This window comes from Sminthopsis crassicaudata, chromosome 4, assembly GCF_048593235.1.
Source record: "Sminthopsis crassicaudata isolate SCR6 chromosome 4, ASM4859323v1, whole genome shotgun sequence".
Taxonomy (NCBI): Eukaryota; Metazoa; Chordata; class Mammalia; order Dasyuromorphia; family Dasyuridae; genus Sminthopsis; species Sminthopsis crassicaudata.
Window position 1 is genome coordinate 429,345,192 of NC_133620.1, and position 23,628 is coordinate 429,368,819.

Sequence of the window (23,628 nt, forward strand, 5' to 3'; positions counted from 1 at the left end):
CATTTTAATAGGGTCCTTCACTGCTTTAATTCAAAGGAGTAGTCCTCATTTCTGGCCTTGGAGAAGACAAAATTTGGGGCAAGATAAATGGGTATCTATCTACAGAGCCCTGGAAATTGGAGACCATTCAAGAACCTTTCCATTTAGGGGTATTCTAGGAAGGTCCCTGGAACTTCTGGCATATTCCTGCTTAAAAGTCAAGAAATATGGCTGAAGTAGCATTTGAACCAAGGACTTTCTGATTACACAACTAAACCACGAGTGCTCTAAACCAAAGTTTTGTTTCAGACAGTTGATGAATAGCAATCATTTGTCTGGTAGGGAAGAGAACACTAAGTGGAACAAATGACTTTACTCAATTTCTTCCATCCAGAAATGTATCTTTTTTATCTTGCCACCGGACTTCGAAGATTTTGGAAGAGTAAGATTAACAATTTTGTGCAAACTCTCCCTCCCTTAAATACAATTCACAGGCAAGTCTCTCTCATGTTGTCACTGAAGCCTCTTCAAAAATTCAAGGACCAACAACAATAAATCTGAAACTGCAATAAATGTAATCAAGTGAGAAGGGCCTTGGGGGGAGGGGAGTCAGACCAAAAAAATTATTATAATACATTTTTAAAGCATTTGTTTGGGGGGGGGGGTAGAGCAGATGGAGTGCTGGACCTGAAGTCAGGAAAACCCGAGTATAAATACAACTGTGTGACCCTAGATAAGTCAACCTCCATCTGCCTGTTTTCTCAACTGTAAAATGGGGATAATAAGAGTGTCTACCTCCCAGATTGTTGTGAGGATCAAATGAGGTGATATTTGTAAAGCCCTTAGCACAAAGCATGCTTTAATAAATCTTTAATAAAGAGATTCCTGACCCTTACGTGTCCGGTCTCTGTTAATACCCTGAAATCAGCCTGAGCCCACAGGGTGGTCCAGTGAGTGAAGACTGTTTTCAATGAGTGTGTATCCATGTGTATTTGTTTTGTGTATGTGTATATTTTGTGTGCATGTATGTGCTTATATGCGTGTGTTTGTGTAAACACATGTGTGCGTTGTGTGTGTGTATGTGTATGTGTGTCGGAGGGGAGGACTTCCAGAAAAAAAGATTTTTCGAAGGTCACCATAAAAAGTTGCTCTCTCCATGGCCAGCGGTGGGTGGATTCACAATCACTTCCTCTCCTTTCTGACTTGAGTTTCCTGTCATCTCAACAGGATGATAAATTCCGTGAAGGGCTTCACTTCCCCTTTTTCACGTACAGCATCGGAAACGGCATCCTCGGGCCCAGCCTCCAGCCCAGGGAAGGGGTGCTGAGCTCTGTCTGAAGGACGAGACAAGAGTGCCCAGGAACAGTAAGTTTTATCCCTTATTTTTCTAGCTTGCAATCAATGCTACTGTGAAGTCAAGGCCATTTTTTTTTTTTTTAATGCAGAATTTAGCCTAGGCTTCAAGAGGCTGTTTGTTGACCATATCTTCAAACTTGGATATTCAGAGAAGGAAATGAAGGGATGGTAGGAGTGCAGCCCAAAGGGACGTGGAATTAACAGGCTCCCACCAGTGGGTCTTCTAGTTGAGGGAGAACAGGGCACTTCAGGGCCTGCGCTGAGTGTTGACAATTTCACAAGGCTGATCTATCCCCAATTTCTCAGTCCTGTCCCAAGAACTGAGCTATACCAGGAGAGAACAAGGAGAGTCCCCAAGTTCCAGGCTTTGAGAGAGGACGTGGGAGGAGAGAGCAGCAAGGGTTTAGGGGGATTAGTGATCAATTTATCTCCCTCAGGTCCAGAGTACGTAATCCGCCCATGTTTTCTTCCATGACTGGGGACACTGTTGAGAAACCAGAACCAGGGACTTGCAGAGAGATTTCAGAGAGACTGCCAAAAGCAAGATGCTTTTCACCAGGTCTAGAGAGTAGATTCTCCTCCAGCACGTCTAGACGTGTAACCTTTTGGGTCCTCAGGACTAGCGAGGCTATGTGGGATCCAAACAGGGACTGATGTCCATACCCTGCCCCAGAGCGGATCAGAAATGCCAGGAGGCAGATCTTGCCTCTTCCACTTACTGCTGGCTGCTAATCACCGGTCTGCTAAACTCCCGGTGGACTTCAAGGAGAGGGAGGGAGGCTTGGACAGGGCTTTGACTCTTGAGAGAGGCCCACTCCTGAAGTCAGGGAGACCCAAGTTCAGGTACTGTTTCTGAAACATTTTAGCTATGTGACTATTAGCAAGTCACTTAACCTTTCAGTGCTCCAGAGAATTAAGTCTGAAGCCACTGCAAAGGTTGCCATCTCCATTAGCGAATGGTGTTTCAATACTAGGAGTGTCACTAACTGAAGAAGTTATAGGTTCAGATTGTTAAAAATACATCAGATAAATCAATTAACTCTAATAATTTTTAAAATTACAGACTGAACATCCATAATTCTCCTAATAACAGCAGCTAGCATTTATATAGCACTGCTAAAAGATTACTCCATTTTTATTCTTACAACCCTGTAAGATAGATGTGATTATTATCCCTTTTTACAGATGAAGAAACTGAGGCAGGCAGAGGCTGCTTGCCCGGGGCTATGCAACTAGTGAGTATCTCAGACAGGATTTGAACCCAGACCTTCCTGATTCCAAATCCAGCACTGGCTCCCCTTAGAGCCATGTAGCTGGCTCTAAGTGACACACAATGTATTATGAGTTCTATAGTGCTATGCCAGCTGAGAAAAAGCTCTGGCAGACTTATCAAGCTGCAAATAGGGGCTCAGTGATGAATTTTGCCTGGGTCTTGTCAAATGAAAAACTGCCTCAAGACTTTCAGAGACTCATTGCCAGAAGTTTGGCTCCTGGGTAATGATTACTTGGCCACAGTAAGTCGTAAAAGCCATCTAATAAATTGTACTGTGATTGTGTCCTCTAGTCCATGAAGGGATTATTCATAGGAATGGAATCTTGAATCTCTGAACCATGGAAATAATCACATGTTAAAACAATTTCTATTTCATGCTCCTAAACTGATAACTACAGCTATAATCATGCACCAGAGGAGAGCCATCCATTAACAAACAGGTCTCCTTCTTGCTGGATTCTGTCTTCCTATAACACCACAGCACCCTGCGAAATATTTGCCTTTTCTCTTAGGTAAAAGAACTTACCAAGATCCAATCTGATTACTCCCAATGCAGAATTATTCCCAGACAAGGGCTGAGGGTACAGTTAAAAGCTGCTTGGTGGATTCAGGCCCAAAGCTATTCAAACCAGAAGGATTTGAGGAAGGGGCAGGAGGAAGAGGTTACACAGAGACTATGTCCTCTGTCTAGATAGTATTAGGGTAAAAGCTCGGGAAATATGTGTGAATGGATAATCTTTTTTTTTTTTTTCTTCCCTGAGGCAGTTGAGGTTAAGTGACTTGCCCGGGTCACACAGTTAGGAAGTATTAAGTGTCTGAGACCAGATTCGAACTCCGGTCCTCCTGAATTCAGGGCTGGTGCTCTATAATCTTTTTAAAATAAACAAAATATTCAGGATTTATAGGATGTGCTCTTATCTGTTGGGGATAGTTCTGTGGTTAAAGAATAGTATGCACAATATATAAGAAACTAAGGAACTGAATGAGACCTGAATTTTGGCTGATTGGGACCATTTCATTTTCTCCCCCTAGAACTGAATGAACTCTTAAATTCATAGTTTAAGGAGTGTGAGGGCCAAATGCCCTGAATCTTGTGTTTGAGTCAGTTCCAGCTTGGTATAAAATGAAAGGACTATCAAGTGACCTCAGACAGCAGTCAGTCATAGTCCCTCCTCTGACACCAGAAGCCACACTATTACTTGAAATCTTTGTTCTGTCTTTAGTACCTATGAGACTTCAGGCATGAAATCTCTTTGATCTCTCCAGGTCTTGGTGCCTTTATCAGTATGGCTGGACTAGCTTTCTCCAAGGTTCCTTCCAGCACTAAACTGCTTACAGTCTTGACCTTCTTAGCCCTTGTCCAGAACCGGGTTCCTCCACTTCCTCCACGAGTGTTCCAAGAACACTCATTCTTACAGCTTCTGTTACAGGAAATAGCCGCTAGCTGTGGTTTGACTGTTACTCTAAAGTTAGTCAGTCAACAAAAATATATTTGTCAAGCACTCCCTAGGTATATACCACTCTGTACAGGCCCTTCCTTTGGGGAACCCCCAGGTAATAGGGGAACATCAGAAACAGACACAAGGCGTGGATGATTACAGTCATAACTCAGTTGTGCTTAGAACTTTAGAAAGAATAATTCTTCAAACACTTGAAGGCGGTTAGCATGTACCCTTAAGGAGATTGGAGATGAAATGTTCTACTGGGAACAGCAATCAGAATAAAGCATTTAGCAAGGGGACTAAAGAACAATGTCTGGAAAGGTAAACCAGAGCTAGCTTGTGAAAGATTATAAATTCCAAATAGAAACGTTGGTATTTTATTCTAGTGGCAATTAGGCAATCAGATCTTAAGCAGGAGAGTGAATAAAAAAGCATTTATTCCAAAAACTATACTAAGGGCTGGAGATATAAATACAAAGTGATGAGAGTCTCTGCCTTACAGGATATCCAGGAGTAAGGCACTCTGGGTTTGATAGTTATAGAAAGAGTGAGTTGACAACATTCTCTATTCAAAAATAATAGCAGAGTTGATTTAATCATATTTCACTTTTCCAGAACTGGAAAGTGAGTCCAGAAGGGGAGGGAATGGGTAGGATGCCATCATGCAAAGGCAGGCAGTGGATGCTAGTATGGAGAGGGAGGCAGCTGATGAGAATGAAGTGAATCCTGGCTGATGCTTTCCTGAAAGGTGTTTCAGAAGAGGTATTCACCGGTCAAGAGGGACATGATCTTTTGTCTGACCAATGAGAAGGCTGGCAGAGAGGTGTTGGAGGTGGTGAATGGAGAGGAGAAAAGGGCATGGTCACTCTGCATTTACTGAGCCTCCACTCTGGGTCTAAGCGCTGGGGACACCGAGAAAGGTAAAAGCCAGCCCTGCCTTCAAGGAGCTCTCCTTCTAACGAGAAGAAACAAAATTCATGTATGATGAATTGGAGGTAATCAACAGAAGGAAAGCACTAGCCTTAAGAGAGATCAAAAAAAGGCTTTCCAGGGCAGTTAGCTGGTGTAATAGATAGAGCACTGAAGTCAGGAGGATCCGAGTTCAAATTTGACCTTAGATACTTAATACTTCCTAACTGTGAGACCCTGGGCAAGTCACTTAACCCCAATTTCCTCAAGGGAAAAAAAAAAAAAAGGCTTTCTGAAGGACTTGATATGAGATAGGTGAGAACTCCAGGCATGGGAAAGTCAGTGAAAATGCATAACCAGCATGGAGTCAGGAAGTCCTGAGTTCAAATTTGGTCTCAGATACTTCCTAGCTGTATGTCCCTGGGCAAGTTACTCAAGCCTGATGCCTCCAAAAATAATAAAATGTGTTCAGGAGAGGAAGTATCTTATCTAAGGAACAGCAAGGATCATGTCACTGTCACACAGAGGAGAGCAACACGTAAAAAGAATGGAAAGTCAGTTTTTGAATGCCCAACAGATTTTTCTTTTTGGTCCTGGGGGCAAAGGGGGGGTCACTGGGATTTACTGAATGAATGGCCTGGCCGGTTAGAGATCTCCACTTTGACCCTGATAGCTGAGTGGGAGTGAAGCCGGGAGACCTGACAGCAGCTTCCCCCAGGGAGTGAGCCCAGGTGACTCACCAGGTAAGAGGAGAGATGTAATGGAGATAAACCCTGCACAGGGTAATGACCAGGGGAGAGGGGAACCGAGACAGAGGAGGGTCGTGAAGCCCCAGACTTTGCACACCACTAGAAGGGGCAGGGAGGTCACCAAGTGGAAGACTGGGAAAGAGGTCACGACATGTAGTGATTAGGAAATCATGGGTAACTTTGAAGGCAGCAGTTTCAGCTGAAGGCGGCCAGAAGCCAGAGGAAACAAGGAAGAGAATGAGAGGAAGGAATTAATTACAGGCAGTGTTCTCCAGTTTAGCCACAAAAAGATTTTAGATCAGTGGGCCTGGAGTCAGGAAAACCCGAAATTAAATCTTGACTCAGACACTAGCTCTCTACTTGGGTCTCAGTTTCCTCAAATGTGAAATCATGGTAGTAATAGCACCTATCTCCTAGGAGTGGTAAGAATCAATTGTAAGGTCAATTATCTTGTCAAAAGATATTATTTGTCAAGCACTTAGCACCGGCTCTGGCACATAGTAAGTGCTGTATTAATGCCAGCCGTTATTGTCATCGTTGTAGTCACTGTTGCTAGCCCAGGGGGCTAGATGGATGAAGTGAGGATGAGGAGGCAGAGAAGTGTGGTGGAAAGCAGTCAGTAAACAAGGAGGAAATCAAGATAAGTGAATGGTGGAGGCATCAATCTTCCAGAGAAGATGAGATGGAATGGGATCGCTTGTGCAGGCAGAAGGGCTTGTCTCTGCAGAGCAATGGCTGCCCTTCTGACTTCATGTGGGACAGTGGTGGGCATCTGGGTGATGGGAGGGGAAGAGGAGGAAAGAAGGGAGAGCTTTTACCAAGAACTCTTAATCTGGTTGGGTGCAGCTAGGTGGTGCAGTAGATAGAGCACCAGTCCTGAAGTCAGGAGGACCTGAGTTCAAATCTCACCTTAGACACTTAACACTTCCCAGCTGTGTGACCCTGGGCAAGTCACTTATTCCCCAATTGTCTCAGGAAAACAAATAAATTAATAAAAATTTTAAAAATAAGTAATCTGGTCTTTTCCCCATGAAGGTTCTCAGCTGAGAGGTGCAGAGAGGGAGTAATATAAAAAATTTGGATTTGGAAGAGCCACTACAGAGAGTGGGATAGTGGAGGTGCAAAAAAATCACTTTTCCATAGTAAATTCTGACACATAAATCTGTAGCACATTTAGGTAGCATTATTTCATAATTTTATCCAGCTTTGTTCAACAGCCCCTATGGGGAAACAAACAGTAAATGGTGGGGATCATTGAGGGCTGATCATTGATTCAGTAAATAGGAAGGGGATTCAAGGAGATGATGTAAAATTGAACTGTTTCCCCAAGGGTCAAGATAGAAAATGAAAGAGACCATAGCTAGTGCAGTGGTAAGGACCTGGGAAAGAAATGGAGAAGGAGATTAGATAAGAAAGGACTTGGGAGGTGGAGTGAGGAATGAATCAGATAGGTGAATTTGTGAATGTGAAAGAGAGTAGGTCTGCGGGTGACAGCAAGATCCAGAGGCTGAGGGAGGAGACCAGTGAAAGGAGTAAGTTGATCAATGGTGAGATTAGAGTGCTTAGGGAGATGTGGTTATCAGACTTCTAGCAGGAGTACAAGAGGAGACAGACTGTGAGCCTGCCCCTGAACTCAGAGAGGAAAGGAGAATGTGCTGGAAGTGAATTAGCAGGAGCTCCCAGAATTTTGATAGGGCAGTAAATGTGGAATGAGTAACTTCAGATGAGGAGAGATTGCTTAGATAAGGAGGGGGCAGGGAGAGTCTGGAATCCGCAGTGGAGAGCAAGGAGTGTTCCAACTCCTCCACTTTGACCAGTGGCTCAGAGAGAATGAGGGAAAGTGTCATCATGGCTACAGACATCTTGGACAGACATAATTATTTTCATGTTTTCTCCTTCACATTAGAATGAGAACTTCTTAAGAATGGGGACTCTGTTTTTTGCTTTTCATTGTATCCTGAGCAACTAGCATCATGTCTGGCACAGGGCAAGCTTATTTAGTGACTTGACTGACTCAATGACCATCATTATTTGCAGAGACTATGCCCCCACTCCCCCTTAGTGGAACTTAAGATCAAATTAGCTTTTTTGACCACTATTATACTGTTAATGCATTTGGAGCTTTCAGTCCACCAAAATCCCCAGCTCTGTTTCTGCTATCTTGAGACCTCTCTCCCATTTGGTATTTGTGAAGTTGATTTTTTTGAACCCAAGTATAAAACATTACATCTAACCACATTAAATTTTATTTTAATATTCAATTTGCTCCATTGGTTCAGTCTGTTGATCCTTTGGGATTCTGTAATCCAGTATATTTATCATCTCTCCCAGATCTGAATCACCCCAAGTTTTATAAGCATATCATTTATGCCTTTATCCAAGTAAGTCATTGATAAAAATGTTAAAATAGCAACAGACTCGAATTTTTTCTGTGGGTATCCTCAGAATTGCACGCATCTCATCCTTCTGGGGCTGCCATAAGGTCCTACCTATTCTTTTTCTGAAATTTTTGAAATTTTTTGCCCTTTGCTCAGCTTTCCTCTCTTATTCTATCATGCATTCCAAGACAGAGCATCATTTCCCCACAAAATTGCTATTATTTCTACTTTCATAATCAGTTCCTCTTTGTTAGTCAGAATTAGCTCTAAAACAGATTTATCTACTTTTGAAAGAATGAAATTATTAAAGTCAGTCAAAATCTATTAGCTTATTTGCTATTGATGTAGAGCTCCAGAATATGTCCAAAAACTTAAAGTTTTCCATCACTGGACCATATCTCTGTAGCAGGTTTGTGATTTCTTACTGAAACATCTTTCCTCTGAGCAATTTTCTTTCTCTTTCCTTTCAACTTAAATTTGCACTATTTTGTTTCCTCTCTCTGGTTTCTAGATCTCCTTACCTACATTTTCTTGTTTCTTAATATCCCATGAAGTCATTAACTTCCATCGGCCCAATTCTAATTTTTAAGGAATTATTTTCCTCAGTGAGCTTTTGTGCCTCCTTTTCCATTTGGCCAATTCTACTTTTTAAGAAGTTCTTTTCTTCAGTGAATTTTTGTATTTTTTTTCCCCAATTTAACCAATTCTGCTTTTCAAGATATTTTCTACATTGGATTTTTGTGCCTCTTTTACCATTTGGCCTATTCTATTTTTAAGTCTTAATTTCTTTAATATTTTTATCCTTCCTTTACTAAGCTGTTGACTTGTTTTTCATGGTTTTCTTTCATCACTTTCATTTCTCTTCCCAATTTTTCTTCTACATTTCTTACCTGATTTTTAAAATGCTTTTTGAGCTCTTCTATGGCCTAAGACCAATGCATAGTTTTCTTTGAGGCTTTAAATGTAGCAGTTTTGCCTTTGTCTTCTGACTTTGTGTTTTGATTCTCCCTGTCAACGTAGTAACTTTCACTACTCCACCCTTTTGTGGGATCTACCACTCCAAAATTTATTTTGAGGTGATATTTAAAACTCAGGCAAGGTCCTGCCTTTTCTTTGTCATCTTGGCATCCCTCCCCCACCAAATACATTTTCTTTAATGTATATCACTTTTTCGCCACCTCTTTTCCTTTAAGATATTCTGCTCCTTTTGAATAGTGTATATTCTTCCAAATCCATATATTCAAGTAATAAGTTCCATCTCACCAAGTTTCAGTGATACCTGTAAAGTTGAATCAACCTACTTGCATTAGAAATTTTAATGCACTTTGCTTGTTACCTGTGGAAATATATTCAAGGCCATGTGTTTCTGGCTTCACTTAGTTTAGCAACTAGGAAATTCTGACACCTTGAACATCTCATGATATAAGCAATTGCTATTGCTTTCCTGGCCATTCCGTGGGCACTAAGTCCAACTCAGCTCCTCTGATGTCAGTGGAGATATTATACACTGATAGATAGCTCCCACAAATACATGGAGGTACCTTGCCAGTCTGTCCCTTTCTTTGTCTCAATTCAGCCAAAAGCAATGGTATCATAATGCGGTCAAAATGTTCTGTAGAAATTCAACTTCCTGATCACACATGACATACTTCATTTCTGTTACATACTCCAAACTTCTCTTTTGTGAAGGTCGCCTTCAAATAAGGGCTTCCTCTAACCTGCAAAGAGCAGCGTTTACTGCTGATTTCTCTGGTCACAACTGTAGTATCAGAGCATTTAGCATAGAAGGGGATATCTGGGATCTTTTAGACCAGCTCCCTCATTTTAGGATTGTGGAAATGGAGAGCCAGAGAAATTAAATGCCTTTTCTAAGATCACTTGGATAGTGGAATTCAGACTCAGTCTTCTGATTCCAAATTCTATACCTATCATCCAGCTTAAGGTAGCAATCCTATCCTAAGATTAAGACATTCCTAGCCTATCCCAATAGCTTCTTCCTTACCTCTTCTTTTCTGTACATTCCTGGGGATCTCTATTTCTCCTCTCTTTCTGTGACAGTTACTACTTTATCATCTCTAGCAATGCTTTTTAGATTTTTCCTAGTAATATTTATTCCCACGTGAATCACCAGCTCCTACTGCGGTACATGACGGTCTCCTTTCTGGCCTCAGGTTTGACCATACTTTGAAGGCTCTCCATCATATGGTGAGAGCATATACCCTATGCAGATAGACAGTGTCCCCATTGTTGATATCACATCAACAAAAGCTACCTTGGCCCTCCTCAGAAAGGAATAACCAACTTTCACTACTTACTGCTTTTTCCTCTGACCCTTTTGGGATGACCTGAATTCTAAGAATGCCCACGAATCCATATTAATGCTCTTTGGACCAAATGAAGCTGTTTGGGAGCATGGATTTCTGTGCAAGTCTGAGTATGGCAGCTGGGTGGCTGGTTTGTGTGACATGAGAGCAAAGCAAAATACAGAGAATATGGATAGTTAAAAAGGAGGAGGGCACTTTAATGTGAAGGGAAGATCTTATGTATGTTTATCTAAGGACTTTTAAAGACCCAAGTGGTGGAATCTATCATCTTTTCCCAGCCTTGTCATTCTTCACCGTGGGAGTATGGGGACACCCAAATTTGTGACCCCATAGTAAACACTCTCATTCACAGGGCTGAGCCATTAGGGTCAATTGGTGTTTGTTGAAATGACAAAAGATGAGTTCTAAAGCACCTAAATTCAGAGCATGGTTTTGTTTTGAGAGTAATTCTTGCTGCTTGTATTCCTAACTAAGAGATACGTGGATATTTTGTCTAGAGAAAAGAAAACTTTGTAAGGAGAGGGTAGAATATGATATTTGGCTTTAAATGTCTGGATTTTCATGTGGAAAAGGGATTCAGTTGTTCTACTTTACTCGTGTGGCAAAATAAGGGAAGAAATTTCAGGGTCAGTTTGACTGGGCCTGGTGATAAGTCATCCATAAACACAACTGTCAGGGAGGCAGAGACTGGCCGATCTTTCTGCTGGTCACACTAAGTTCAGCAATAACATAGTCAGTCCCAAGTGATGTGATACCACTAGATTATCTAAGGAGGAACAACTGGCCTAGCTTATAAATGGAGCTCCCATGTTGGTTAGTAGTGGGATTGAGCCCTTGAATAGCCACCCCCCCCCCCCCGTACTTCTAAGCTTGATGGGATGGAAACCCAGGCTTAAAAAAAACAGATTGACTATATAGTTTCTTATGATGATAATTAGAGCTGTCCAAGATAGAATAAGATAACTTGGAAGATAGTGAATTCCCTGTCAATAGAGTTAAGGATATTACATATGGGATTCATGCTTTTGGGTAAGAGTTAAGCTAGATAACCTCTGTGATTTCCTTGCAATTCTATTATTCTCTGATTCTTAGTGCATTGTGATATATTTCTGGTTTCAGAGACTAGGGAATCTGGAAGTTAGGGGATACTTAGCAAATGGAAAGATGACTTAAGACCTTTCTAAAACAGATTCTCAAGTATCAGGAAATTTAGTATTCCAATATACATAAAGCCATTTTACATAGCTGAGATGCCTTTGTTCTCTAACCTTGGCTATGATGCCTTAGCTGGTTTTGTCCCTCCATCCTGGAAGTGTATTTCCATTGGTGAGTTCCTCCCAGAACCTCCTAAGGGCTCAGATCAGCCATCCTTCATTCTGTGTACTTCATCATCATGTTCTCTTCCCCTTTTCAGCTCGCTTTTATGTGTTGTCTTCTCTCTCCATCTTAGAACGTAAGCTTCTTGAGAGTAAAAATAATTTAATTTTTTTAAAGTGCCTCTTTTTTTTGCTTAGGCTATATGTTCAGCACAATACTTGGCACTTAGTAAGCCTTCAAGAAATGCTTGTTGATTGATTCTTCCTCCCAACTTCCCTCCTCTAGGGCAAGACCACCTCAGCATGGGCATGAGTAGCTTGAAAGCGCTGAAATATGTGGTATTTTTCTTCAACCTACTGTTCTGGGTAAGCACTACTGGCTGGTTTGGCTTTCTTTTGTCAAATGGTTCTTCACTTCACTCCTCTCTCACTATCCTGAAAAAAATAACTATTCTACCCACAGTACATAGTGAGGATGGAGGGGGAGAGACAGATGGGGAGAGAGACACAGAGAGAGAGACAGCAAGAGAGAGAGAGAGAGAGACAGCGAGAGAGACAGAGAGAGACAGAGAGACAGAGAGACAGAGAGAGAGAGAGAGAGAGAGAGACAGAGACAGAGACAGAGAGAGAGACAGAGAGAAACAGAGACAGTGAGAGAGAAAGAGAGAGACATCAAGAGAGAGAGACAGAGAGAGAGAGAGAGAGAGAAAGAGACAGAGAGACAGAGAGAGGTGGAACAGAAAGAGAGGGGGAGGGAAGGAGGGAGGAAGAAAGAAAGTTTCCCTCCTCTCTTCCCTCTGTGCCACAATATAGTTCCCATATAATTAAAGATATTAATAATTTCATCACCCCATGATCTCAAAAGACTTGGAGAATTAATCCCACTTTTCTTAGCTTTTGCTCCTCTACTTCTGCTATGGGACATGGCTTGAGAGCCACAGACTCAGGAATGAAATCCTTGGTGGGAACCATTGAATGAATGACTGAACTATAAAGTAGGCCGTCCAGTTCTGAAAGGTTTTACTGTGTCAAACTCAGTGATCCAGACCCCAGGAGACTTGAACATGGGTCTCTAGGTTGGTACCTTGGGTTCTCAAAGTGTCTGCACAGCAGGAAGAGCTAGCTGGGAAGATTTCTACCCTTGTCCCCCCATATTTGGGCAAACTTTCTACCCTTGTCCCAAATCTAAACCTCTAAAGGAAGGCTCATCCCAGTGGATACTTCAGGGAGGGTGAACCTGGGGCAGAAGATGGCCAGTACTTGGGAATGGGCATGCTGTAATGGGGACCAAGCCTGCCATGTTGTCTAAGACGTTTTGGACAGATGGACAAGAACGTTCATTTAAGAAAGTTTCTCTTGACTGCCCTTTCTCCCTGATGCTCCATCCCTTCTGGTGCTGAGGCCTTAGAGTCACTAGCCAGACTCTTGGGGGCAAGAACACTGTGGGGGGGCAAGGATAGTCAGCCTCCCACTCAAGGGAGAGCCCAGGAACACTGTGGCCATGACCTTGTCCTCAAAGCTACCCCTGGTCTCGCCTGTCTCAGGTCAGTGGATGCACCATTTTGGGCTTTGGGATCTACTTCTTGATCAGTAACAGGTTTGGAGTCCTGTTCTACAACCTTCCCTTCCTCACTGTGGGCAATGTCGTCGTCATCGTGGGGTCCATCATCATGGTGGTTGCCTTCCTGGGGTGCATGGGCTCGATTAAGGAAAACAAGTGCCTTCTCATGTCGGTGAGTGCCGGGCCTGGGGAGTAATCGGGATGCTTCTTAGGGTTCAGTAAATGGGTATGGGGGAGGGGGTCTGGCCAGGCTTAGATACGTTAAAAAAAAAAAAAAACACCTGAGACGCCATTGTAGATCTGAAATGTGGCCTGAATGCTGTCTCCCACATTACCAGAAACCTCAGAGCGGAGATGTGGTCTTAGAGTTGTGGAGCGCCCCCAGGTCCCTTAGCAATCTGACACACATCTCTCACCCACAAGTACAGTTACACCTTATATTTTCAGCTTATGCTACTTCTTTGGGTGATAAATTCCAGACCTTTACTGTTTTAAATTGCTATTGTTTGAGGTTAAATGCTTCCTTTTCTTCAAGTTTCAAGAGGTCACAGTATGTTGTAATATTTCAAGATATAGTTTAAAAAAAAAGCCTAGGTTCATTCTAAGATGAGCCTTAATTTAATAAGTCTTCCTAACACCCCTTCTCTACAAACCTTTCTAGAATGAAGACTTTTTATCTTAGCTTTATATAGGCAGCTGGCTGCCGCTGCAGTGCATAAATCTGAGCCTAGAAAACTCTTCTTCCTGAGTTCAAATCCAGCCTCAGACAATTAACAGCTTGTGATCCTGAGCAAGTCACTTAACCATGTTTGCCTCAGTTTTCTCATCTGTAAAATGAGCTGGAGAAGGAAATGGCAAACCCCCTCAGTATTTTTGCCAAGAAAACTCCAAATGAGGTCATGAAGAGTAGGATTTGACTGAAACAGCTGAACATCAAATTATATGGCAACTTTCCTTGTCCTATTTAAGAAGTTGGGTCAAGGTCTGTGTTTGTGATAGAGAAACTAGTATCCTCTGGACACTGTGGTTCTGGTCTTTTGGTAGGAGAGAATTTTCTGTCCCATATATTATATCTGCCCTTTACTATGGGCAATCAGCCCCTATAACTGTTCCATTTTCATTGTTGTGCTCCTAGCAGTTTGCACGTGATGAATCCTTAATAAAGGCTTTTTGGCTGAGTAAATGTTTCCAAGACTAACTAATAAGGTTTAATGAAAGAATTCCTGGGAGTGATCAGCTATTTGATGCCCTAAATAACAGGAAGAACTCTATGAGAACAGTTCTCTATCTCCTTACACAGGACACTATGCACAGGGACCACACAAACCATGATATGAACCAACTCACTAAAATTGCCTAATCCTCCTACCTTCATTCTACCCCCGATAAGTCTTTGAATATTGATATGGGAGAGAAGGTAGAAATTTCTGTTTTCCAGATCTCCCAAACCAGTCTTTCTCTCCTCTCTCTGTCTTTGTGTCTGTCTCTGTCTCTCTGTATCTCTCTCCCCCCTCCTCTGTCTCTTCTCCTTCTCTTTTTTCTATTTCTATCACACACACACACACACACACACACACACACACACACACACACACACACACACACACCAGCTTGTATGAGAAACATACCTAAAATAAGAAACCTCCCAAAATATAAAGAAACACAAATCAGCCACATCCATCCAATCAGCCTGATTCATTTCTTAATTATATTCTCCCTTGTGAACACCATAACATCCCTGCCTTCAAGATGTAATATGGGTCAAACATGAAGAAATATCTAAATAAATGTACAACTCGAGATGAACAAAAATGTCCATATAAATACTAAGTGATGGGGTAAAGCAGAATGAATCAAATAAAGAGTCAAATAGCCAGAAAAAAATAGTGGGGGTTTTTTATGGAATGGCTGGATCTTAAAGTTATAGAATCTCAGAGTGGGAAGGATATCTGTCATCCTCTGGCCCAATCCCATGCTGAAAAGAACATGCTCCATTCGTACTGGTCCCATCATTGTCCCCATAGGTAACCCTGTCCTCTCTTTCTTGGCAGTTCTTCGTCCTGCTCCTATTCATCCTTCTGATTGAGGTGATCGTGGCCATCCTGCTCTTTGTGTATGAACAGAAGGTATGTAATGCATAATGCTGTTCCCTGTATCATTTATAAGAAGGTAAAAGTTTGATTTTGTGCCTGTGTATATGTGTATGTGTGTGTGTGTGTGTGTGTGTGTATGAGAGAGAGAGAGACAGAGACAAAGTCAGAGACAGAGAAAGACAGAAACAAAGAGAGAGATAGAGATGGAGATAGAGACAGAGAGATAAAGTCATGCAGAGGTTTGTGGGTCTGATTTACATATGGGTCCTGGACTTCTATAGGCTGATTGATAATGGTCATCCTTCTGAGCTCTCAGGAGCAACCATCCTCCAGCATGTGGTGAAAGCAATCTCAACTGTCAATGCTAACGTAGCTATATAAGCCTGCATGACAGGACTGAATCGTTTTTCCTGAAAATAAAATGATATAACTTAAAGACTGAAATCTCAATGCCTAAATTGCTTCAATATTTTGGTCACTTTAAAGAATATGTTTTTAAACTAAAACCTCCTAACTGCCAGTAAATTAAGTATGTGCAGGACATTCATTCTGTCCCTCTCTTGTCTTTGGCATTCTCTCCATCTCTGGGAAGAAAGATTACAGGGAGATAGAAGTAAAACAGAGATAATCCATCTGTCTATACTAGACTCCAACCTTGTCCTTCAGTGACCTAACTTTTGCTTCCTGGCATCTTCCCTTCTGGTTCACTTAGATCGATGAATATGTGGCTAATGACCTGAGCCAGAGTATCCAACGCTACAATTCTGATAACAACACCAAGATGGCATGGGACGCAATCCAGGAGTATGTAAGTCAAGCCGACATCATACCCAGGCAGATTTCCCTGAACAAGGGGCCAAAGGCAAGACACTGGGCTGAAGCATTGTGAGTTTACACCCTGGAGACTTGGAAAAAGAAGCTCACTTCTCTCCACTTTCTGCCAGCCCCAACTCCCAGAGTGGCACATGGCTTGTTCCCTGGAGGGGGAGGATCAGATGCTTCTCTTTGTGGATGGTTATATAATACTGTGCAGAGGATATTGGGCTTGAAGTCATGAAAAGCTGGCTCTGAATCCCCTCCTTGACAGAGTTGAGCTGTATAACCATGGGCAAATCAGTCCTTTTGAGATGTAACCTTTTTGAGTGAGTCTGACCCGGCTCCCACAAGCCAAACCTGTGATCCAGATCCAGCCCACGAGGCTGACCCGTGTCTACTAGAATCCCTTCACTAGCCCAGGTAGCCAGTGGTCAGCTTCTGTGGAGGCAAGCTCCAAAGCTTCACCAAAGGAACAGGGTTAATCATTCTATGCTCCTTAAGTCACCAATTCCTTACAAATGACCTTGTTGGGGTTTTTATTTCAGCTAAAGTGCTGTGGTGTTAATGGCACGAGCAATTGGAATGGTCACCCCCCGGGATCTTGCCCCAAAGATGATGATGCAAAGGTAACCCCAGTAATGACCATCCTGTTCTGTTTCTTTAGGGAAAAAAAAAAGCATGATTGCTTTGGAAACTGTCAAGTAATTGCGAGGTCACAATTCTCCAGAATAGAGACAGCAGACTTTAGGTAAGGGGATGTGACAGGAGATGAACAGACGTACAGTATTACTGGTTAGTAACTGAAGCCGATTAATAATACATCCACGCAATTTTGGAGCTAGAGTGAGGGAAAGGTCTGCAGCATATGGCCATGGCTCTAAAGCAAGTCATTCAATTTCCTTAAGCTTTGGGTTCTTCATTTATAAAGCTGGTTTACTTTCACTCTCCATCCCAACAACTAGCAAAATACCAGATATCCATCAGGTCCTGAATAAATACTTGTGACTATCACATAAGTAATGTGCTTTGTGAACCTTGAAGTGCTTTCTAAATATGGGTTATCATTATTATTACTGATGACCACTGACAGACTGCTTAGTATAGCGGGTAGCATGTTGGATTTGGAATCAAGAAGCCCTAAGTCCATATCCCACCTATGACATTTACTAGCATTGTGACCATGGACAAGTAATTTAATTTCTCTGAGTTTTAGGCAGTTCTTTATTTTTTATTTTTTTAATATTTCTAATAATTATCTTTTTTATTAATTTTTATAATCATAACATTTTCTTTGACATTACATATGCATAGGTAATTTTTTTTACAACATTATCCCTTGTACTCCCTTCTGTTACGAGTTTTCCCCTCCTTCCCTCTACCCCCTCCCCTAGATGGCAGGCATTCCCATACATATTAAATATCTTATAGTATATCCTAGGTACAATATATATGTGCAGAACCGAATTTTGTTGTGGTTGTTGCAAAGGAAGGATTGTATTCACAAGGTAAAAATAATCTGGGAAGAAAAACAAACAAACAAAAAAAAAAAAACAATGCTCTCAGTTTATACTCATTTCCCAGTGTTCCTTTTCTGGGTGTAGCTGATTCTGTCCATCATTGATCAATTGGAATTGGATTAGCTCTTCTCTATGCTGAAGATATCCACTTCCCTCAGAATACATCCTCATACAGTATCATTGTTGAAGTATATAATGATCCCCTAGTTCTGCTCGTTTCACTCAGCATCAGTTGATGTAAGTCTCTCCAAGACTCTCTGTATTCCTCTTGTTGGTCATTTCTTACAGAACAATAACATTCAATAACATTCATATATCATAATTTACCCAACCATTCTCCATTTGATGGACATCCATTCATCTTCCAGCTTCTAGCCACTACAAAAGGGCTGACACAAACATTTTGGCACATACAGGTCCCTTTCCCTTCTTTAGTATTTCCTTGGGATATAAGCCCAGTAGTAGTATGGCTGGGTCAAAGGGTATGCTCATTTTGACAACTTTGGGGGCATAGTTCCAGATTGCTCTCCAGAATGGTTGGATTCTTTCACAACTCCACCAACAATGCATCAGTGTCCCAGTTTTCCCACAGCCCCTCCAACATTCATCGTTATTTGTTCCTGTCATCTTAGCCAATCTGACAGGTGTGTAGTGGTGTCTCAGAGTTGTCTTAATTTGCATTTCTCTGATCAATAGTGATTTGGAACACTCTTTCATATGAGTGGAAGTAGTTTTAATTTCATCATCTGAAAATTGTCTGTTCGTATCCTTTGACCATTTATCAGGAGAATGGCTTGATTTCTTATAAATTAGAGTCAATTCTCTGTATATTTTGGAGATGAGGCCTTTACCAGAATCTTTAACTGTAAAAATGTTTTCCCAATTTGTTACTTCCCTTCTAATCTTGTTTACATTAGTTTTGTTTGTGCAGAAACTTTTTTTTTATTATATATATATATATTTTATAATATTATCCCTTGTATTCATTTTTCCAAATTACCCCCCCTCCCTTATTCCCTCCCCCCGACGACAGGCAATACCATACATTTTACATGTGTTACAATATAGTCTAAGTACAATACATGTGTGTGAATATCATTTTCTTGTTGCACAATAAACATTAGAATCCGAAGGTACATGCAACCTGGGCAGACAGATTGTAGTGCTAACAATTTACATTCCCCTCCCAGTGTTTCTTCTCTGGGTGTATCTACCTCTGTCCATCATTGATCAACTGGAAGTGAGTTGGATCTTCTTTATGTTGAAGATTTCCACTTCCATCAGAATACATCCTCATACAGTATCGTTGTTGAAGTATACAGTGATCTTCTGGTTCTGTGCAGAAACTTTTTAATTTGGTGTAATCAAAATTTTCTATTTTGTGATCAATAATGGTCTCTAGTTCTCCCTTGAACACAAACTCCTTCCTCCTCCACAAGTCTGAGAGGTAAACCATCCCATGTTCCTCCAATTTATTTATGATTTCGTTCTTTATTAGGCAGTTCTTTAAAACTAGAGGTTTAAGATGAGCTCAATTTAGCCTCATCAACAAGATCACAGATTTTGATGTATTGACATGACAAAAAATAATAAATAGAAGGAAAAGATTTATCTGAAAAGAACGGGGTTTTGTCTCAACACTTCTGAGCCTGTAGTATGACCTCTCCTGTTTAGAAATAGGAGTCAAGGAATAGACCAAAGTAGGGTATCCCCTTAAGCCCCCTGCAAAACGCCTCTCAATGAAGGGGAAATCTGAAGATTCCAATATATAGTTATGGGGTATATGACAAAGTATGTTCTCACTAGTTGTTTCAGATCTATAAAAAAGAGCATATTCCCCTTCACTCCCTGCCCAGATAAGAATGGGGCATTTTCCCAGGATAACTTTCTTCCTCCCACTGCCCTACTAGTCCTGAACCAGTGTGAGGGTCCCCACTCTTCTCCAGACCTTGGAACTGGAGGATGAGATCCTTTCCACCATAGGCTTCAGTTTCTCTATCCAATCCAGTTCAAGAAGGAACATACCTACTATGTGTGAGGCACTGCAAACACGAAGACAAAACAAACCAGACAAATATTCACCTGATTATTTGTGAAATAAAAGAGTCTTAACAACCCAGCAAAATCAGGAAATAATCAGCAAAGGAGGCAGTATGTGAGCTGAATCTTGAAAGAAAGGCAGGAGTTCTAAGAGGTGGAAGTGAAAAGAGAAGCTGGAGCATAGAGTATATGAAAGGGCATGAGGTGAAAAAGTATCAAGGGGAGGGCTGGAATTAGCCTGGGAAGGTCAGGGCTTTGAATCACAAAGATGAGAAGTTTTAATTTTATCCCAGAAACAAACAGGAGGCTGTGCAACATCTTGAGCAGATGATGTACTCTTACCATGTGCTTTAGGAAGATGACTTTGGCAAGTGTATGAAGGATAGCCAGGGAGGGAAAGATCAGGAGCCCAAGGAGAAATGTATAATAGTAGTGTGAATGAGAAATGATAGGGGATAAAAACACTTGTTTTTCATGGAACTAGATAAGGGAAAATGTGAAGACTGTTCTAATCATCTGAGAAAACCAGACAGATACCGTAAGAATATCCTGACTTTTGAAAGGAAGTGTGATGTAGAGAATAAGAAGCTGGTTCTGGAGCCTAGATCTAGGTGCAAGTTTGCTTCTGACACATCTGGCTCTGTGAGCCTGACTGAATCATTAAATTTCCTAGGACTCAGGCAATTCTCTAGGGCTTTTAAGTTGCAGAGAAAGGTGCTGACTTGTATTGGTAGAAGGAATTTCCTGATATGGGAGTTCCCTATGGATTTGCAATAACAAGCTCTATCCCTATCACTCCTTTTATCTTCTGTTTTTCTTAGGGATGCTACATGAAAGCAAAATTATGGTTTCATTCAAACTTCCTGTACGTTGGAATTCTTATCATTGGTGTATGTGTCATCCAGGTAAGAATTGTTTCCAGGACTAGTCCAAATGAAATACAGATGCATCTTTCTGATATCTGTCTCTTAGCCCACTCCAAATTGCTCCAGTTTGGGTAGTGGGGAAAACTCAGAGCAAGTTCCACCAGCCAGATACCAAGAAGTCCAGTGGTTGACTTGGTCTCTAGCAAATGAAACTCTTTTAGCACAGGGGCCAGCTGGGTAATCTGTCCTTCATGGTCACCAGGTGTTCTGGGCCAGATGGGTGGTCTGGCCAAAAGCCCCTGCACTGAGCTCGCTGGCCCTGGCTCCAGCTCTGCTCTGAGGGACAACCAGGTTCACATCCAGGGGCCTCCTTCAGAGCCTGGAGAGCCCTCCTAGTGTAGTAGACAGGGCACTGGACTGGCAGTCAAGAAGGCTCAGTCAAATCCCCTTTTCTCCTAGACATTTATTAGTTGTGGGACCCTCTCTGTCCCACTTGATCTTGGCTTTTTCATCTGTAAAATAAGAAGTTTGGACCCAGTAACTTCTCAGGTCCTTTCCAGGTCTAAAGCTGTGGTTGTGGGCTCTTTAGGAAAGAGATTCTCACTCTTGAAAGAAAAGCAGAAAGGACTGTCGCCAACTACCTTGATCTGTTTTTCTCTTTGTGGGAAATATGTGAGGGAGAATGTATGCTTCAGGAGCTCATTCCTCATGTGGGATACCAAACCTATCACTTTCCAACCCTATCATGCCCTCCTTGACGGTGGGAGCCGAGATCACTTCAGGAAGTTCTCAGGGGGCCCAGGTTTTGGGGTCTTGCAGTTGGAGGGGTGTGTCACGAAGGCTCCCCAGATGTCAAATGCAGGGTTTGCTTTGGGGATGATCTCTATAAGCTCAGATGACATAGGACACTCTGGGCATATAAAATACGAACTGTCCCATGGAGCCCCTGTCTGCTGATGGTAGAAGTAGTGATGAGGGGAAGTTGGTTTTGTAGACTTCCTCTAGTCCATCACAGACTGTATGCAGAAAGGTGGTTCCCCCCAGGGAGACTTCAGCTTTGACCTCTCCTCTCAGGTACTTGGGATGTCCTTTGCATTGACCCTCAACTGCCAAATTGAGAAAAACAGCCAGTCTCTTGGAATATGACCAGAACCATCCAAGCTGGACAGAAGGACACCGTGACCATGGAAACAAGCTCCCCTGCTGGAAACCCTTCCTGTATCCTCCTTCTGGACACAAATCCTTGAGTCACCACTCTCAGAAATGGTTGCTTGGCTCTCCGTTGCTGCTTCTCTCGGCCTTGCTCTGCCTCTTCCTCCAATCCAAGCAATTGGTGCAGAATGGATTGTGGGTCAGTGAGAATGAAGCTCTCCTTCGGCCCGCCATGATCCTCGAGGGAGTGACACAGGTAGCCCAACTGGGAAGACATGGCAGGTGCTGAAGGCCAAGAGAAGCTCAGAGCTGAGAGTTCAGGCAGACAATTACTTGTTCAGCATTTCCCACCAATGCCAACTCATTCATTCACAGTATAAGCACTGACTGTGTGAGACACTGGGGCACAAAGCACCACGGTGGCTTTTGGATGTGAATGGTCTGGCTCTCTTCTAAGCAGGAGGGAGTCTGAAACGTCTCAGCTTTCTCCATCTTTCTCCAAGCCTTCTCCCTCCAGCCCCCTCACACATACCCCACTTTATCTAGAGTAAAGACTTAAGATGTCCAATACAAGCATCCCTCCCCTCCTAGGCAAAGAGAGCCTGAGCAGAGTTCCAGCACAAAACCCACCAGAGTCTCACCAGAGGTGCTGAGCTGAGAGGAAGATGTGTGCTCTTCCTCTGGAAGCAGAGACTGTGGCTGTGCTCAGGGCCCTTGTCAGAGGGCCATGCTGATTTCCCCCAAATACTTCTGGAATAATTTCTTCTTTGATTAAACTTTCACCAAGCCAATGAGTCCTCCTGTTGTTCCTCAGAAGAAAATGAAAAATTCAGAGTCCTACCTGGAATACAGATCTCTTCATCTCTGCTAGAGTAATATCAGATATCACATCAAAAAATGATTTGTTGATATTTCTATGTTTTGTCTATTAACCAAAGATTTCTTTGTGTGCTCTCCACTGCAATAAATTAAATGTTCCAAATCTTCCTTGTTCTATTACTTTGGCTTCTTGGGAGTCACACCTTCTTGCCATTGAAAGTTATTAAGGGCAGGGTTTTTAATCTCAAAATCTTGGTTGAAGATAGGTTTAATTATTGAGAGAAGGAGGAGAGTGATGACTGTGGAAGGCAAACAAACAACATGGAAAGTTACAAACCAGATCCAGGTCAGATACAAGAATATTTTAACAACAAGCTGTGAATTTGAATTCTAAATCAGTGAGTGAGTTCAGAGGTCAGTGGTAAAGAAGCTAGTAAAAGAATATGTGAAGAATTTGAAGAATGGGAGGCTCAAAGACTTGAGATCTACAGACTGTCATGGTGAAATCCATGGTCTGAGTTTTTTGTTCTTTTGTTTTGCTTTTATATTCCACCCAAATTTTCAGACACTGAGGTTGGACCTCCTGCATCTGTGATATCTATCCTAGGACACAAATAAAGATGATCAGCACAGAGAATAGACATGTCTTTTTAAAATAAGAATAGTAATAATTTGCTTGAACTATCATAGAAGCTTACTATAAGAATAAATTATAATAATGATCAGCAAAGAAAGATGGTAGAATAAAGAAGCAGCAATACAATCCAGTACTTTCTCAAAATTATTTTAACAAAGAATGAGGAAAAGTACCAGAATGAATAGTGATCAGGAATCTAAAGTCATTTTTTCCAGGTCAAAATTACAGATTCAGTCCACAAGTGAATAAACAGAACAGGGACAGAGATGACATATAGGCCCAAGCAGTGTCAATTTGTCCCCAGAACAGGATCTCAGATTTGAGAATAAAATTGTGAGCAGAGGTGGGCTCTGTTGCTCGGCCCCTGAAGGAGGAATGCAGACTTGGAGCTTGTTCTGGAC

General features: G+C 41.9%; 1 protein-coding gene across 3 annotated transcripts; it reads left to right on the forward strand.

Moving 5' to 3' along the window:
• The first annotated feature begins 1,179 nt into the window (after positions 1 to 1,179).
• CD53 (CD53 molecule) lies at positions 1,180 to 22,753 on the forward strand. 3 transcript variants are annotated; one of them, XM_074263024.1, is made up of 8 exons: positions 1,180 to 1,344; positions 12,013 to 12,092; positions 13,271 to 13,459; positions 15,339 to 15,413; positions 16,093 to 16,188; positions 16,742 to 16,822; positions 20,575 to 20,658; positions 21,694 to 22,753. In XM_074263024.1, the coding sequence occupies exons 2-8, from the start codon at positions 12,030 to 12,032 to the stop codon at positions 21,763 to 21,765; spliced, it is 660 nt and encodes a 219-aa protein (XP_074119125.1). In that variant the 5' UTR covers positions 1,180 to 1,344; positions 12,013 to 12,029; the 3' UTR covers positions 21,766 to 22,753. The 3 variants fall into 3 exon arrangements, with proteins under 3 accessions (XP_074119125.1, XP_074119127.1, XP_074119126.1); XM_074263025.1 differs by having other exon boundaries at positions 1,225 to 1,344; positions 13,318 to 13,459; XM_074263026.1 differs by lacking the exon at positions 16,742 to 16,822 and having other exon boundaries at positions 1,206 to 1,344.
• Positions 22,754 to 23,628: the final 875 nt, after the last annotated feature.

Bases quoted from the DNA above. Each gene is read 5' to 3' on its own strand.
- CD53 (XM_074263024.1), top strand. From the start codon at position 12,030: ATGGGCATGAGTAGCTTGAAAGCGCTGAAATATGTGGTATTTTTCTTC. The intron at 12,093-13,270 runs GTAAGCACTACT...CGCCTGTCTCAG, and splicing joins TCTTCAACCTACTGTTCTGG to GTCAGTGGATGCACCATTTT. The intron at 16,823-20,574 runs GTAACCCCAGTA...TGTTTTTCTTAG, and splicing joins CCAAAGATGATGATGCAAAG to GGATGCTACATGAAAGCAAA.